The sequence below is a fragment of the Dromiciops gliroides genome, chromosome 1 (genome assembly GCF_019393635.1).
Source record: "Dromiciops gliroides isolate mDroGli1 chromosome 1, mDroGli1.pri, whole genome shotgun sequence".
NCBI lineage: Eukaryota > Metazoa > Chordata > Mammalia > Microbiotheria > Microbiotheriidae > Dromiciops > Dromiciops gliroides.
Genome location: NC_057861.1, coordinates 586,279,953 through 586,294,402, shown reverse-complemented (window position 1 = coordinate 586,294,402; position 14,450 = coordinate 586,279,953). Strand labels below are relative to the sequence as shown.

Here is a 14,450-nt window from a genome sequence, read left to right as displayed (position 1 = left end):
ATTGGAACCCTACCTCCATTTAAGGTTCAGTTCAGGTACTACTTCCAATAGTTTTTTTCTTGGTCTCTACCTACTCCCCAACCTTCCATTACTTTATTTTTGTTGATATTTCATTTACTTATTTTTGTATGATTTTTTTTCCTGCTGTTAGAATGCAAGCTCCTTAAATGCAGAGACTATTTTTATTTTTTTGTTTGAATTCCCAGTGTCTGGCACATAGCAGCTATAAAATAGATGCTTGTTGAATTTGAGGAATGACAGGTTTAGAGTGGTATATTAGAAAGACTTTGTGTAAAGGATAGATTGAAAGTGCATAGAAAGGCCAGTTAAATGATTATAAAATTCCATATGAGACATGATGAAGTACTGAAATAGGGTTTTTGTAGTGGGAATGGAATGGAGGATTTGAAAGAAAGCTTTCTTGGATGAAGAGTCAACAAAGTGCTGTGGTAGAATCAAATGATTCCAAACATTTCAACCTGTGTGCTTTGGAGGATGATGGTTCTCGAACCTAAGATTAGATAAGAAAATAATGAGCTTCTCTGGAACATGTTGAAATTGAGGTGCTATTGGATCAAGCAGTTAGGAATAGGGTCCATTACTTTTAAATGACTTTAGTTCATGGACTAAACACTCATTTTAAGTAATGGAGAATAAACATTTATTTTGGCACCAGTATCTATTGTTGAACCCACTTTTAATTAGCTTCTCCCTTGTCCTTCACTAAACAAGTGTTTATACAAGTTTTCTCTATATATATCTTTTTTTTTTTTGGCAAGGCAATTGGGGTTAAGTGACTTGCCCAGGGTCACACAGCTATTAAGTGTCAAGTGTCTGAGGCCAGATTTGAACTCAGGTCCTCCTGAATCCAGGGCCCGTGCTCTATCCACTGCACCACCTAGCTGCCCGTTTTCTCTCTTTTTTAAAGCAATTAATTAGATTCAAGCATGATCTGTTTCTATTGCCCAAACCAAGTAAACTGTTGAAAAGGATGGGATAAGAATCTTTCAATTTCAGCTGTAGTTTGGAATCACTTGTCGACTTGTAGGCATAAGCCATTGGTTAATTTATAGGTGTTTCATGTAAAACATTATCCTACTTATTTATCTGTAAATAAGGGAGCTAAAACTTTATCCCTAGGGTCCGGTCCCTTTTGACTTGATAGATTCTAAGTATAACCTGACAGGTAATTTTCATTTTTTTCTTCTGAAGACCTTTTCAAAAGTTTTGTGAATCTACTGTGAACCTCAGAAATGTTTGCTGTATGAATGTAGGATCAGTGTCTTTTCTGATGGACACCCTACTTCACATAAAAGAATTACAGAATGTTAAATCTGGAACATACCTTAGAGATCATCTGGTCCAACCATCTCAACTTATATAGGAAGCTTAAGTCTAGATAAAAAAAAGTTTAGGTTATACCCCAGCCCTAGTAGCCTTTGATAATCCTTTTGAAAGTACATATAAGGCAAGCAATCACAGTACATCAAAAAAATTTTTTATTCGAGACACAAAAATGCAAAAATGCTGAGATATCAAACATTTTCTCATTAGCTACAATATTGCCACTATGTACAAAATATTTGATGATAAATGTGCTACACATATAAAAATACAATATGCATTACATATATACAGTACAATGTGCAAAATGTATGGCATTCAAACATGATATGGAATTAATTTCGGGGTGCAAACAGCAAATACAAAGGCATCATGGTTTTTTTTTAAATTTTTAAACAGAAAGGCAATACATGAATGGAACCTCCCCCTCCCCTTTGCCATAATTTTTGTTTTGTTTTAATAAACTAGTGCTTAAAGAACAGAGTCCTAGAGACTGTGGTATCTTTCTTCTTTTTTCATAAAGTGAGATGCTAAGACAATGTGACTATGAAAATAAGAAGAGAAACACCTATTACACTCCACATTTCTATTGCAAGCAAAAAAATGAAGAAAATTCACCTCCACCTGTAAAGGTTGTTACTACTATGAAATGTATTTTTTTAAAAACCAACAAAACACATCTACGCTATTATACATGAAAACAACTGTAGAATATCTACATCTTTACGAAAAGTATGACTTCCAATAGTTAACACCTTTTTGGGATTTATTTTGAGATATCCTCAAATTTCAAATGCAAAGTGCCTTCTTTTGGCATAATTTTGGCAACGCCTTTGGTTCCTTTAAAGCAAGTTTGTGTTACTGTCTTTTCACTGGAGGATGAGTACTTTTGATTGATACTTAACCACTCCCTCACCCATCTTACAAAAATGAGTAAGTTTTCTTACAACATGATGTATAGAGGTACTTGGTATGATTGTAGGTGATTGTATTTACTTTATTATTAAAGCCTTATCTTCAAAGAGGTTGGCATGAAGTCATTCAGACCTCGTCAGCTGTGCATATAAACCTAATTAAGTTTTACTTTATTTGACCACAGACAGCCCACTGTGGAATAGTTTTTCTATTATTTGTTGTTGTATGAATGTGACATAGTAATGTTTGACATGCTATTTCCTAACAGCAGTGAAAAACAAAGTAATTTTGTAAACATGTACAGCTTTTGAATTAGAGCTCTCAGGTCTAAGATTTTGAGTGGAAACACTTTTTAAAAGATGTGTTTTCTAAGACAATGCAGGAAGAAATGCCTGGAAAATATATAGACCTGCCATAACAACATGCAAAATTTGTAATAATAAAAATTGTGTCCTGGAAATATTTTAAAATGAACAATATTTAAAAGAGCATTTCAACATGTAAGGTTTTAACAATGAAAAACAAAGCCAAAATAAGCCCAGAACAAAAAAAAAATCCTCTTAATTTTCCAGTTTTAATTTAAATCATTTAAGAGTTTAGTTTTCTGTCTTAAGGGTGCAATCCAAATAAATGTTCATGCAATATTATGCTTGTCTGCACCTTATATGTAATATCTATACATATCTATACACACATATATTATACATATATGCATGTATGTATATATTATATAATGCCCTTCCAGTTAAAGTATTCTGATTGGAGGGAGGGGGGCTGTTTTTGTGACCTCTAACAATATGATCTTGTGAATAATGTCATTCAATTGATTAATATTCAATAATTTTTATAGTAGCAGTTAACCAAATCCCCATGTAAATGTTAACAATTACTTATTTCCTTAGACTTATATTGCTTTGCTGATAATGGCTATTGAACACTGAGCAGGATTTTTTCCCTTCAAACCTGCTTTTTAAAAAAAGGAAATAAATTATTTTCTGGGGCTGTTATATCCCTATCTGCATATGTTCCTGACATTATTTTCCATAGAGATGGCATGAGAATATATACTTTAAATTCAGGTCCCTCTAAAATAGCTTAAAAGTCCCCCAAATGCTAATAGCGTTTTTGTCTGAGTCCAAGTTTATTTGCACAAAATGAATAGATTCCAACAAAGAAGATCTATTCATTTTATTCATTTGTTGATGATGGCCATATATGATAGTCACCCTTGGCAATTTTTATTGACTGTGAAGTCAGCCACAATGATTGGAATGGTCAGTGGCTGTGTATGAACATGTCCTGAGTTAAGCTTTGGTGACAAAAATAGAGATATGATTTTAGTGGTTTTTATTCTGATAAAATAAGGTATTCCTTAATATATTTATGTCCACTAAATTACATGATTGAGCAGAAATATTTTATTTTTCCTTGTCCTCAAAAGGCAGCAAGTTCAACTTGATACTAGTGTATCTTTTGCAACTCAAACTGTACTGCAAAATAATGTTCTAAGTTGGTGACAATTTTTTTTAGAAATTTCAAAGATTTAAGTAAGATCTCTTCAGTATTACAAAAATATTCATATAAAACACACAATGTTCAAGCAAGAATTCTTTCTACAAATTGGGAATACATACATATGCATACACACATATGGCAAATTCTATACAGTAGTTTGCACATTTCAGAAAAACACTCTAAAGCAAACCATTGAGTCATTCTGTAAGGTTTTTCTAATAGATGCTGTTCTGAAATGCACAAGATAATTGAATACCCCTACATTACAGGTAGTCTGATAAAATCTTTGCTAAAATTATTTTTTGTTTACCCCCCCAAGCCTATCCCCAAATGACCTGATCCATATAAAGTAGAGAGCAAAGGTTGATACTAAATGTTTTTAAAGTATGAAAGAGTTATGACAGGGATAAGAGATAACATAGATATGAATTAATATTTTCTTGGCAATGTAAAATATTTTAAAATGATATATAATACCACTTATAAACTATATACATGCTAATTGAAAATCCAACAGTTTAATTTTACCTGGTGCTTTTACTATGGCTAATTGAAACTGACCTTAAACAGAAATTTTTCTTTAGGAAACTGACACTCCTTTCTTGAACCCCTTCCTTGTACATTCACATAATAAACATTGAAACAGGTTAGGGTTATTTTCTTACATTATCATCTTTGGTCTATGATTACATACTGCACATTTTAAAATACAATGATCCTATACATGAGTCTAGTATCCTGTAGAGCAATAATAATAATTTCATAATTGTCTTGCTACCCCAAGCAAAAGATGGCCTAGTGGAATGGTACATGTGCTTGCACAGTTAATAACTGAAGACTCTTTTCCTTTTTATTAACTGCTAACACACAAGGGCTTAAATACTTCAGTGGACTACAGTAGAACATATTTATCCAAACTATAGTTATGGTTTCTTAACTAGAAAATGACAAACTATTGAGAGTACTTTAATTCACAACATCATGTATTTATGTGAATAAACATCTAATAAATGTACTTTGTTTAACTCATTTATGGTTGAAAAACAATATTATGAACATCTTCCTTAGAGATCCTCAGAAAAATGTGTTTACAAATAGGGATTATGAAAACACAAAGATATTAGAAATATTATAAAGTTGATAAATCCCTTCAGCTCCATGGCAGTTGATCTTATTTTAAGGAATTATTCAAAACTGAAAACTATAATGTTTAATGTGGGCAATAAAACCAAAAAATCCTCAACCAAAGACCAGATGACAAACATATAACACTTTCCAAAGTTAAATACTTCTGCTGCTGAAGCCATGCCCTTTTCTCACTATTTCTAAGCAGAAAGATAACATCGTCAAATATGGTGGAGTCTCTGTTATCTCATTTGGTCAGGGAATGGGGTGTTCTAGTTCATCAGATAAAGAATTAGGTACTACACATGCAAGGATTACCACTTCTTTAATTCTTCAAGTAAGATAAAATGCACAACACTAAAACTACACTAAACATGATTTAAATCTGACAGTTCCAGGAGGCACTTCAGGATCTGGTGTTGCTTCAAAGTTATGAAGTGCCAAATAATAGAGAGTTCCAGTGTTCTGGCTGATTGAATGATGGATAAACACAATTTTACTATACTTAGTAAAATGTGTAAAACTGAAAAAAATTCTGAAATGAGAACACAGTTTTTAGTTAAGAGCACATTTACAGAAAAAAATTTGTAAATCCCTTTCAAGCAAAGAGCCTGGTTAATTCCTTGGAAATTTCTATGGGAATGTCACTGAATGAATTACAAAGGCGGCATCAAATCTACATGTAGGGCTCATTATAAAGAAGTACCACTGTCCTAATACAAATTGCAAATACTTATAGTAGGTTTCAGCTCAACTATTTTCATTTTGTTATATAAAATCATGAAATTTTGCACAGAAGAATTTTAGGAAATTCTTGAGAAACTCTTTGTCATAATCAAATATGGACTACTATTTTTTCCTTGACCAAAAAAAGTATTAACAGAAATCTCCAGTTTTTTATTTTTAGATACTCCACTCCTTTAATGTTACTTGAAGAGTTAGAGCTCTTGTATGGTATCTAGTTACTAAGCACTTGCAGTTTTAAACTGGTATTAGTTGCAATGAACAAAAATCAGAGCAGAAGTCTCTATTTAAAAGTGGCCCTTAAAAATACCTTTATAACCATTATAGGAATGTTGCCAGATACTTTACATATTCTCCCTTTGTTTTCTATTTTCACCTGATCAGGTCAAAAAAAAGATTTAATGCTAAAGGTTTTTTTTTTCTTCATTCTTTGAGATGGATTTGGTTATCAGAAATATAGTTTGCAAGGAAATAAATGTAGAACAAGTAAGTCCTCTAGAGTTATTAAACAAATAAAACCACAGAATACCTCTATTCCCACCCCAAAATACTCTGTACAAATTATGTCAAATAGTGTACAAATAACTGATATACATATTAAAAATCAATCTAATCAAGCCAGCATGTTGCTAAGTTTCAGTATTATCAATATACATGGACTTTTTAGTGGCTTGTTCATGATAGTACTTTTGAAAGAAACCCTCTGTTTATAGCGAATAAGTTTTCCCGTAAATTGAAATTTGGAAATCCAAAGTAAGATTTCAAAAAATCACAAAGCAAACCACAGTAACCAAAAAAAAAAAAAAAAAAGAGGCTTCTGAACCAGAAGACATCACCCATAAGGGCCTTGTCCCTGAACTGGCCAGGTATCTTTCTTCCATTTTACCTCCCTAGTGAATCTTGATCTTGGCTCAGGCTCTTTACAGGAACAATCAAGTGCAGTGATTTCTTAACTTTCCCTCAAACTAGCTCTGTTTCTGCTTTAAACTGAAAGTTAAAATCAAAATAAGCTGTTTGCCTTTTATTCAGAGTCTTAAAATAACCAGAGATTTAAATGTAGTTGATTTAATATCTACAAAGGACTCTTGGTGCTATTTTCTACAGGTACTCTTCTTTTCCATGTTTTGTCTAGTGGTAGTTTTCATCACTGAGGTCCTTGTAGCAACTATTTTTTCTTGACCGGTATACTTCTCAGATGGCCCTGTGCTATATTAAATCATAGAAAAAGTTAGAGAAATTCACTGCTAAGTGCAATGAAGTGTTTGTAGAATTTATTTCAGGGCTATCATCTTGTATTCATTCATTCTGTGATAACATTTTAATTGCAAAGCTGCAGCTGTGGACCTATCCCTTAAACTCACCTCCAAGAGTTATTTACATGCTCTTACTATAGCTATTAAGTTCTGAGACCAAAAAACCTAATTTTAGTCCCAGTGTAACTGTAGGTCTTGTGGATCTAAAAAGTCAGTGGAAAACATACTTGGAGCAGCAGAGCTGAGAGGAGTAAGCCCTGATGAGGTGTTAGGCATAGTAATGTCTAACCATTCCATATTGTCTAAGTTTGAATCAGGAAGGTCAAGAGACAAACAGGAATTATTTGCAGCAAATTGTGCTTCTGAAGTTTCCATAGGAGAATGTGAGTGATCCAGAATGCCAGAGTGACTGAGGAGATCATTCTGGAGATCCTCAATAAGAGAGAATGATTCTCTGTCCTCGTTGTTACTTGTTAGCTGAGGAATTTCGCTTGTTGAAGGTAAAGTTCCATCCAAGAAAGCTTCTAGTTGGTTCTCTAAACTGATAGACAAACTGTTAATCGGTTCTAAGGATACTGGTGGTGCCATTTGGACTTGGGGTGGTGGTCGTGATACCACTGTATTTACTGGCATTGTGGTGATATTGGCTGTCACTGGTCTCATTTTGGAAATAGGAGAAGGCTCTTCTTTTATAGGGAGAGAAATTTCTGTAAAAAAAATTAAAAAAAAATAGATAAACCTTTTATTATTACTTAGCACAATCTATTACATAAATAATTTTGCCTTTATGTGGTACCTTTTGGTACTGACCTGATCCAATTAGCATAAACCTGTCATAGAGATAGAAAAAAGGCTATAGCATTCTCACTCAGTTTCCCCAACAGAAAGTATTTCCCATCAACTTAGGCATACTTCTTGAGGTGCTTGAGTTAATGGATCATTTTAGCTTGAAAGCTTAATATATGTTCATATTCTGAAATGTTTTATCATTTTAGGGCAATTTAAAATAAGTTTAAAGTAATTATATTCCATTAAGAGGCAGTACTTCTAGGGGTGTGTGTGTGTGTGTGTGTGTGTGTGTGTGTGGTGGTATATAGATCTTTTAAAGCTGAAAACCTGAAATTGTAGAACTACAATTGGGAAGTTTTTTAAAATTACATCATTAATTTGCCTATTCTAGAAATACTGATACCTTAATATCATTTAAAATTCTTTAAGCATAGGCAAGGCAGTTACATGAGCACATTACTTTCTTTTAGCCATTTTAGTATTTGTACATGTTGCTTTTTTCTCTCATTTGCAAAATAGGTTGATATCATAACATGATTTGATCTGCAATTTCTGTGTTTGATTTTTAAGAAAAGCACCAACACACGACACGTTGTACCTGAGGCTTATTTGTTTGACTCAACTTTTTGGCTTTTCTGACATTACATAAAAGTTTAAGGATTTGGCAATGACTTGACAAATACTAATCACGACATCAGGTGGCATTTTAATGTACCATCTGTTACTGATAGTAGTACCCACCCTCCATTTCTCTTACTATCATTGAATAAATAATTGTTCTCTTTCTTTTGAGAATCTGAGTTACATAGTTTGTTTTAACTCATATGTTTTATGGAATGTTGACATTCCGTGATGTCCAATGTTGACAAATTGAAATTAATGATTCATATTACTAAGTAACCAAACAAGATTGCTTATAGTATCATTTAATACAACCTGATGTGTGTAATTCATATTTATTCTCATTCTCTGGAGTCAACCCTAGAACTTTTTTTAAAAGCAGAAATGCCATAAGATTCAAACACATGATTCTAGAGAACATTCTACAATCCACTATTTTAACCATAAGCATTTTCATTATTGGTAGGTAGTTTTGAGAGCAACATAAAGTAGCACATTAGGGGGGAAGCTAGGTGCTGCAGTAGATAAGCACTAGCCCTGGATTCAGGAGGACCTGAGTTCAAATTTGACTTTAGACACTTGACACTTACTAGCTGTGTGACCCTGGGCAAGTCACTCAACTCTCATTGCCCCACCAAAAAAAAAAAAGTGATAAAGTAGCACACAGTTGACATTTTACTAGCAAAAACTCTTCATTTAAGTGAAGCGTCTACCTGAACCTCAACTAATTTTTTTTTCTAAATATTTCTAATTTCAAATTTAGAACTGCATTAAAAAAAATTTTTTTTAATGCCCCCCTTTCTCTTGTTTACTTGCTTCGCAGGAGGACAAAAGATCAATCCTCTGGCATTCAAAGCCCTTCATACCATGCCTCTCTCCTACCTTTCCAGTCTTCTTAACCTTTCTCTCCCCCATGTATTCTGCAACCAAATGACACTGTCCTCTTTGATATTCCTCCCACAAACACTCTTACCTCCTGACTCCTGACTTTTCACTGGCTGTTGCCCTCCATTCCTAGAATTCTCTCACTCCTCAACTGCACTTTCTGTATTCCTTCAAGGCCCCACTAAAATCCCACCTTCTATAGAAGCTATTCTTTGTTTTCTCTTAATAGTCAACTCTGTTGTTTATCTCCAATTTATCTTGTATATATCTTATTTGTAGATAAAATTGTTTTCATGTTGTATGCTCTGTTAGTCCTTGACAATAAGAGCTACTATATTTGGCCTTTTTTAATATTTTCAGTGCTTAGCACAGTGGTAAGCCCTAGCACATAGTAGGCCCTGAATAAATGCTTGTTGACTTAATTACTTGGTTTTTTATTCTTGAAATAACAGCATGAAATACTTGATCCCTTTAATTTCTCAAGTTAGAAATTGATTATTGAAGGTGCGTGCACACACACACACACACACACACACACACACACACACACACACACCTTAATCTTTCCTATTTCTAATAATATTCCTAAACTCTGTTCATCTCATTGTCTCAGAATCCTCTGAAACATTCCAGTCTTTGTAATGGAAATTTTATTATACTCATTATAAAAATATAGCCATTGAGGCAAGGAAATCACATGATCTCTGAAAAAAAAGCTATAGTTCAGATTTACAAAGAATCATTGCAAAAGAATGTTTATATGCAGAACTTTAACACTGTATTTCTAAAGTACATATTAGTTTAACCTACTTATAAACATTATGGAATAATATTTTAAGTTCCTTTATTCTTTTGGACACCTATGATGTTTTTGCTATTTTTCCAACTAATATCAAAAAGTTCAGACAATCACTCCAAAAAATTCCGAATAATGCCATAAGACAAAAGGTTCATCTGGTTCCAACCTGCCATTTTGCCATTATTTTTCTTTTTCTACCATGTAGATTTGCGAATAATGTTGCCTCTAAATTGTTATTTTAACAACTGTACCTTTTTGGTGCCTGTAAATGAAATTACTGGCTTGTTAACAACTTTCAATCATTTATAGGGGCAGCTAGGTGGCACAGTGGATAGAGCACCAACCCTGGATTCAGGAGGACCTGAGTTCAAATCTGACCTCAAACACTTAACACTTATTAGCTGTGTGACCCTGGGTAAGTCACTTAACCCCAACTGCCTCACCAAAAAACAACAACAAAACAAAAAACAAAAAAACCCAAATCAATCATTTATAATACTTTTTAGTGACTTTATATTTTCTAACAAAAGGAGTTAGTTCCATTATACCTATAAGATTATGTTCACAGCCCAAAAGGTAAACTTTGAGCTATAAAAAAACTTTGAATTTTACTGTATTGCTATATTCAATAGTCTCAAAATGACAAATTGAAAGAATTTTCTATTTCTCACTGAGAGAACTAGAAATGTCCAAGTTGTTTTCTTGCACATATTCTATTAAAACTTTTGACTTACCTCCACTTTTAATGAGGATATCAAAGAGGTCATCCATCTGTTGACTATGTGCATTGGAAATCTACGACAGAATAAATAAAGATTAATTTCCTTCTTGTAAAAAAATCAAATTGAAGCCACCTAAGAAACTTTAAAATGTTTAAAGATTGCCTTATTTGATAGAGTTGAAAACAGAGTTTTAGAGAAGGTAAAGAAAATTACCCAAGGTCACAAAGCTGGTTAGTGGCAGAAGTAAATCTAGGAGACAGGTCTTCTGACTCCTAGTTCAGTGGTACGTCCAACCTAAGTGCTTCCATTAGTTCTAGTAAGACCACTGTTTTTATAATAATCTAGGGGTTTTGTTTTGAGAATTGTAATTTTAAGGGCTTTTGGAAAATGTCTTCAGATTAGGGCTTCTTTCCACACATTTGCTAGCACATTTGTTTTTTCTACTTTTCCCTGTGGAGAGAACAGCAGCACAAAGGAGGCAAGGGTAGAAAGGAATAGAAAGACATTGAGATCAAATTTTCTGTTCATTTCCGGTCTTTTTCTCAGGAAGCCTTGGAAGTCCCCTAGTTTACTGAATGTCCATCTTTTCCTCTGAAAGAGAATGATCAGTTTTTCTGGATAGTCGATCCTGGGTTGTAATCCAAGCTCCTTTGCCTTCCTCTATATTATATTTCAAGCCCTGTGATCCTTTAATGTTGAAGCTGCCAGGTCCTGAGCAATCCTGACTGTGGCCCCATGGTATTTAAATGGTTTCTTTCTGGATGCTTGGAGTATTTTCTCCTTCACCTGATAATTCTGGAGTTTGGCTACTATATTCCTTGAAGTGTTCCTTTTGGGGTCTCTTTTAGGAAGTGTTCAGTGGATTCTTTCAATGATGATTTTATGCTCTGATTCTACAATTTCAGGGCAGTTCTCCATAATAATTTCCTGGAATATGGTGTCTAGACTCTTTTCTTGATCATGGCTTTCAGGCAGCCCAATAATTCTCAGATTATCTCTCCTGGACCTATTTTCTAGGTAAGTTGTTTTTCCAATGAGGTATTTCACATTTTCTTCTATTTTTTCAGTCTTTTGATTCTGCTCATCAGATTCTTGTTGTCTCATGGAGTTATCCACTTCCATCTGCTCAATTTTAATTTTTAAGGCCTCATTTTCCACAGTAAGCTTTTGCACTTCTTTTTCTGTTTGGCTAATTTTTTCTCTCATTTGGCCAATTGTATTTTTTAAGGAATTGTTTTCCTCAGTCATTTTTTGTGCTTTTTTTTGCAGTGTAGCTCTCATTTCTCTGATTTCTTTTTCCATTTTTTCTTCTACCTCTCTTGGTTTTTAAAAGTCCATTTGAGCTCTTCAAAGAGGGCTTTTTGGTCTTGAGACAAGATCATCTTCCCTCTTGAGTCTTCACTTGTGGGCGTTTTGACTAACTCATCTGTGTTTGAATTTTGGTGTTCCCTTTCACCACAGAAGTTGTCAATGGTAAGGGTCCTTTTTTGTTTCTTGCTCATGTTGTAGGCTATCTTTAAACTTATCAAGTTGAAATCTGCTCCTGGGGCACAGGGTTCAGGATTGCAAGCTTTTTACTGCTCTCAGCTGCCCCACTCTCAGCTGTGTCAAGTTGCAACAGTGTTGAGCTGCCCACCGAGCCGAGCTTTGCTGATGTGAGCTGCCAGCTGGGACACTGAGTCATCCTCCCCTTTTACCCCAGGTGAGACAGACCTTTTCTGAAGTCTTCTAAATTATTTCACGTAGCAGGATTTTGTCTCTCTTTTTGTAGGTTCTGTAGTTCCAGAATCTGTTTAGAGGCTTGATTTAATGTTGTTTTTGAGGGAAATATGGGAAAGCTCAGGAAAGTTCCTAGCTTCTCTCCACCATCTTGGCTCTGCCCCCAGAGGTGAAAAAAGGAACTGTGGGGAATATGGATGCTGATTGAATCATACTATTTCTTTTATTTTTGGTGCTGTTGGTTTTCTGATTTGAGGTTTTTCCTTTGTGCTCTGATCCTTCTTGTATAACATGACTAATGCAGAAATATGTTTAATGTTATTATGTATATATAACCTATATCAGGTTGCCTGCTCTCTAGGGGAGGCGGGGAAGGAGGGTAGGTAGGGAGAAAAATTTGAAATTGGAAATCTTATATAAACACATGTTGATAATTATTTCTACATGTAATTGGAAAATAATAAAATTATTTTATTTTTAAAAAAAGAAGAAGAAAAGACTTTGAGATCCATGAATGACATGTGGCATGGTGACCACAAAATTCATCTGTTCCCTGATCCCTGAGTGTCAGAATTACCCATTTTCCTTTTTCAGACAACAACTCTAAACAAGCTGTTATATTCCCTTCCCCACTCATTAGCCTGGTCTGTATCATTTGCTACGTGCTGCCCGCCTAAACAAAATGACAAGAGAGGATCTGATAAGTAAGCTTCTAGTGTTCTTCATGATTCTGAGATGAGATAATAAGATGCATTTTTCATTTGACTTTATTTCATAACAAATTTCATGCACATGCCATAAAATCATGCAAAAAAGGGGAAATTAGCCTTCTATAACATCAGCCTCATTATTTACTTGATATCAGAACATGAACTAGATATGAATTTCTCCTATATTATATGCAAATTGTAATGAGTAAGTACAGCAGCTAATGACATGTGCCATTCAGACCACAATTATCTACAAATGAACAATCCGAAGAAGCAAACATATTTTCCCAAAATTTTAATACAGAATTTTTATTGCATATATAATCAAGAAATTTCAATGCTACACTTTCATTTACTTGAAACACTGCATATTTTCAGTGTTTACAAATAATTCAATTTAACTGCCAGCTTGTGATCAGAGAGTACATGAATTTAAAAACATATACACATAGCCAACTACCTCAGACTACTGGAGCATTGCACTCATTTAGCACATACCAATGACAGAAAACTGATGCTGAATTTTGCCTCCACTCTGTAAATACTGTAAATTGAAAAATCGAAATCCAGGTGTCCTTATCAGCACCCATTAAGCCAAAGTGACCCACCTTTGTTTTTCTGGTAATTGCTTATTTAAGCAGTGAACATCCTACATTCATCTAAATTTCAGAACTGAATTGAACAGAACTGAATGCTACATTTTCATTTCCTTGGAGTCCTCTTGGGGCAACACAGCATAGTGCTATAATGAAGCAGAAATTCTATCTTTTGGCTTCTATACAAGACAACAAAAGCTATGAGTTTAAAAAAAAAAGCTAAGGGTTATCACTACTCACAAAGTACTGATGGGGGAAAAGCAGCGATAGTATGAGTAACCCCACTGACTGCATCAGTTGTCCAGGGGTTTTCAAAATAAACCCTTTTAGACAGCAAAGAGAAGCAAACTAATATCATCTACCTGCCAACATGCCTGCACTGTCCCCTACTACTTAAAGGAAAACTCCTTGAGAATTTCCTTGCCTTTCAGTTACCTTTTCCTTCTCTTTGTTGTACCCTAGCTCTCATCTTCCTTGTATACTACCTACTTCCCAAAAGAAATATCCAACAGATATAATTAAAAAGAAACCGATTCAAACATTAGAACAAGAACTACTTTGGTTTACTGCTTGCTGCTGAAGCTTGGGTATTTACTTCTTTGTCCATGCAATCAGGTTAAGTGACTTGCCCAAGGTCACACAGCTAGTAAATGTCTGAGGTCAAATTTTAATTCAGGTCTTCCTGACTGCAGGGTTGGTACTCTATCACACTA

The 14,450-nt window shown here is 34.2% G+C and overlaps 1 protein-coding gene across 9 annotated transcripts in view; it reads right to left on the bottom strand.

Annotated features, from left to right (window-relative positions):
• Positions 1 to 5,758: 5,758 nt before the first annotated feature.
• The window catches only part of MRTFB (myocardin related transcription factor B), a 258,398-nt gene continuing 249,706 nt past the window's right edge, over positions 5,759 to 14,450 (bottom strand). For all 9 annotated transcript variants that reach the window (XM_043996516.1, XM_043996573.1, XM_043996509.1 and 6 more), the window contains 2 exons: positions 10,725 to 10,785; positions 5,759 to 7,603 (listed from right to left, as the gene is read on the bottom strand). In XM_043996516.1, coding sequence (XP_043852451.1) covers positions 7,068 to 7,603; positions 10,725 to 10,785 — 597 coding nt within the window. In that variant the 3' untranslated portion in view covers positions 5,759 to 7,067. The remainder of the gene's footprint in view (positions 7,604 to 10,724; positions 10,786 to 14,450) is intronic.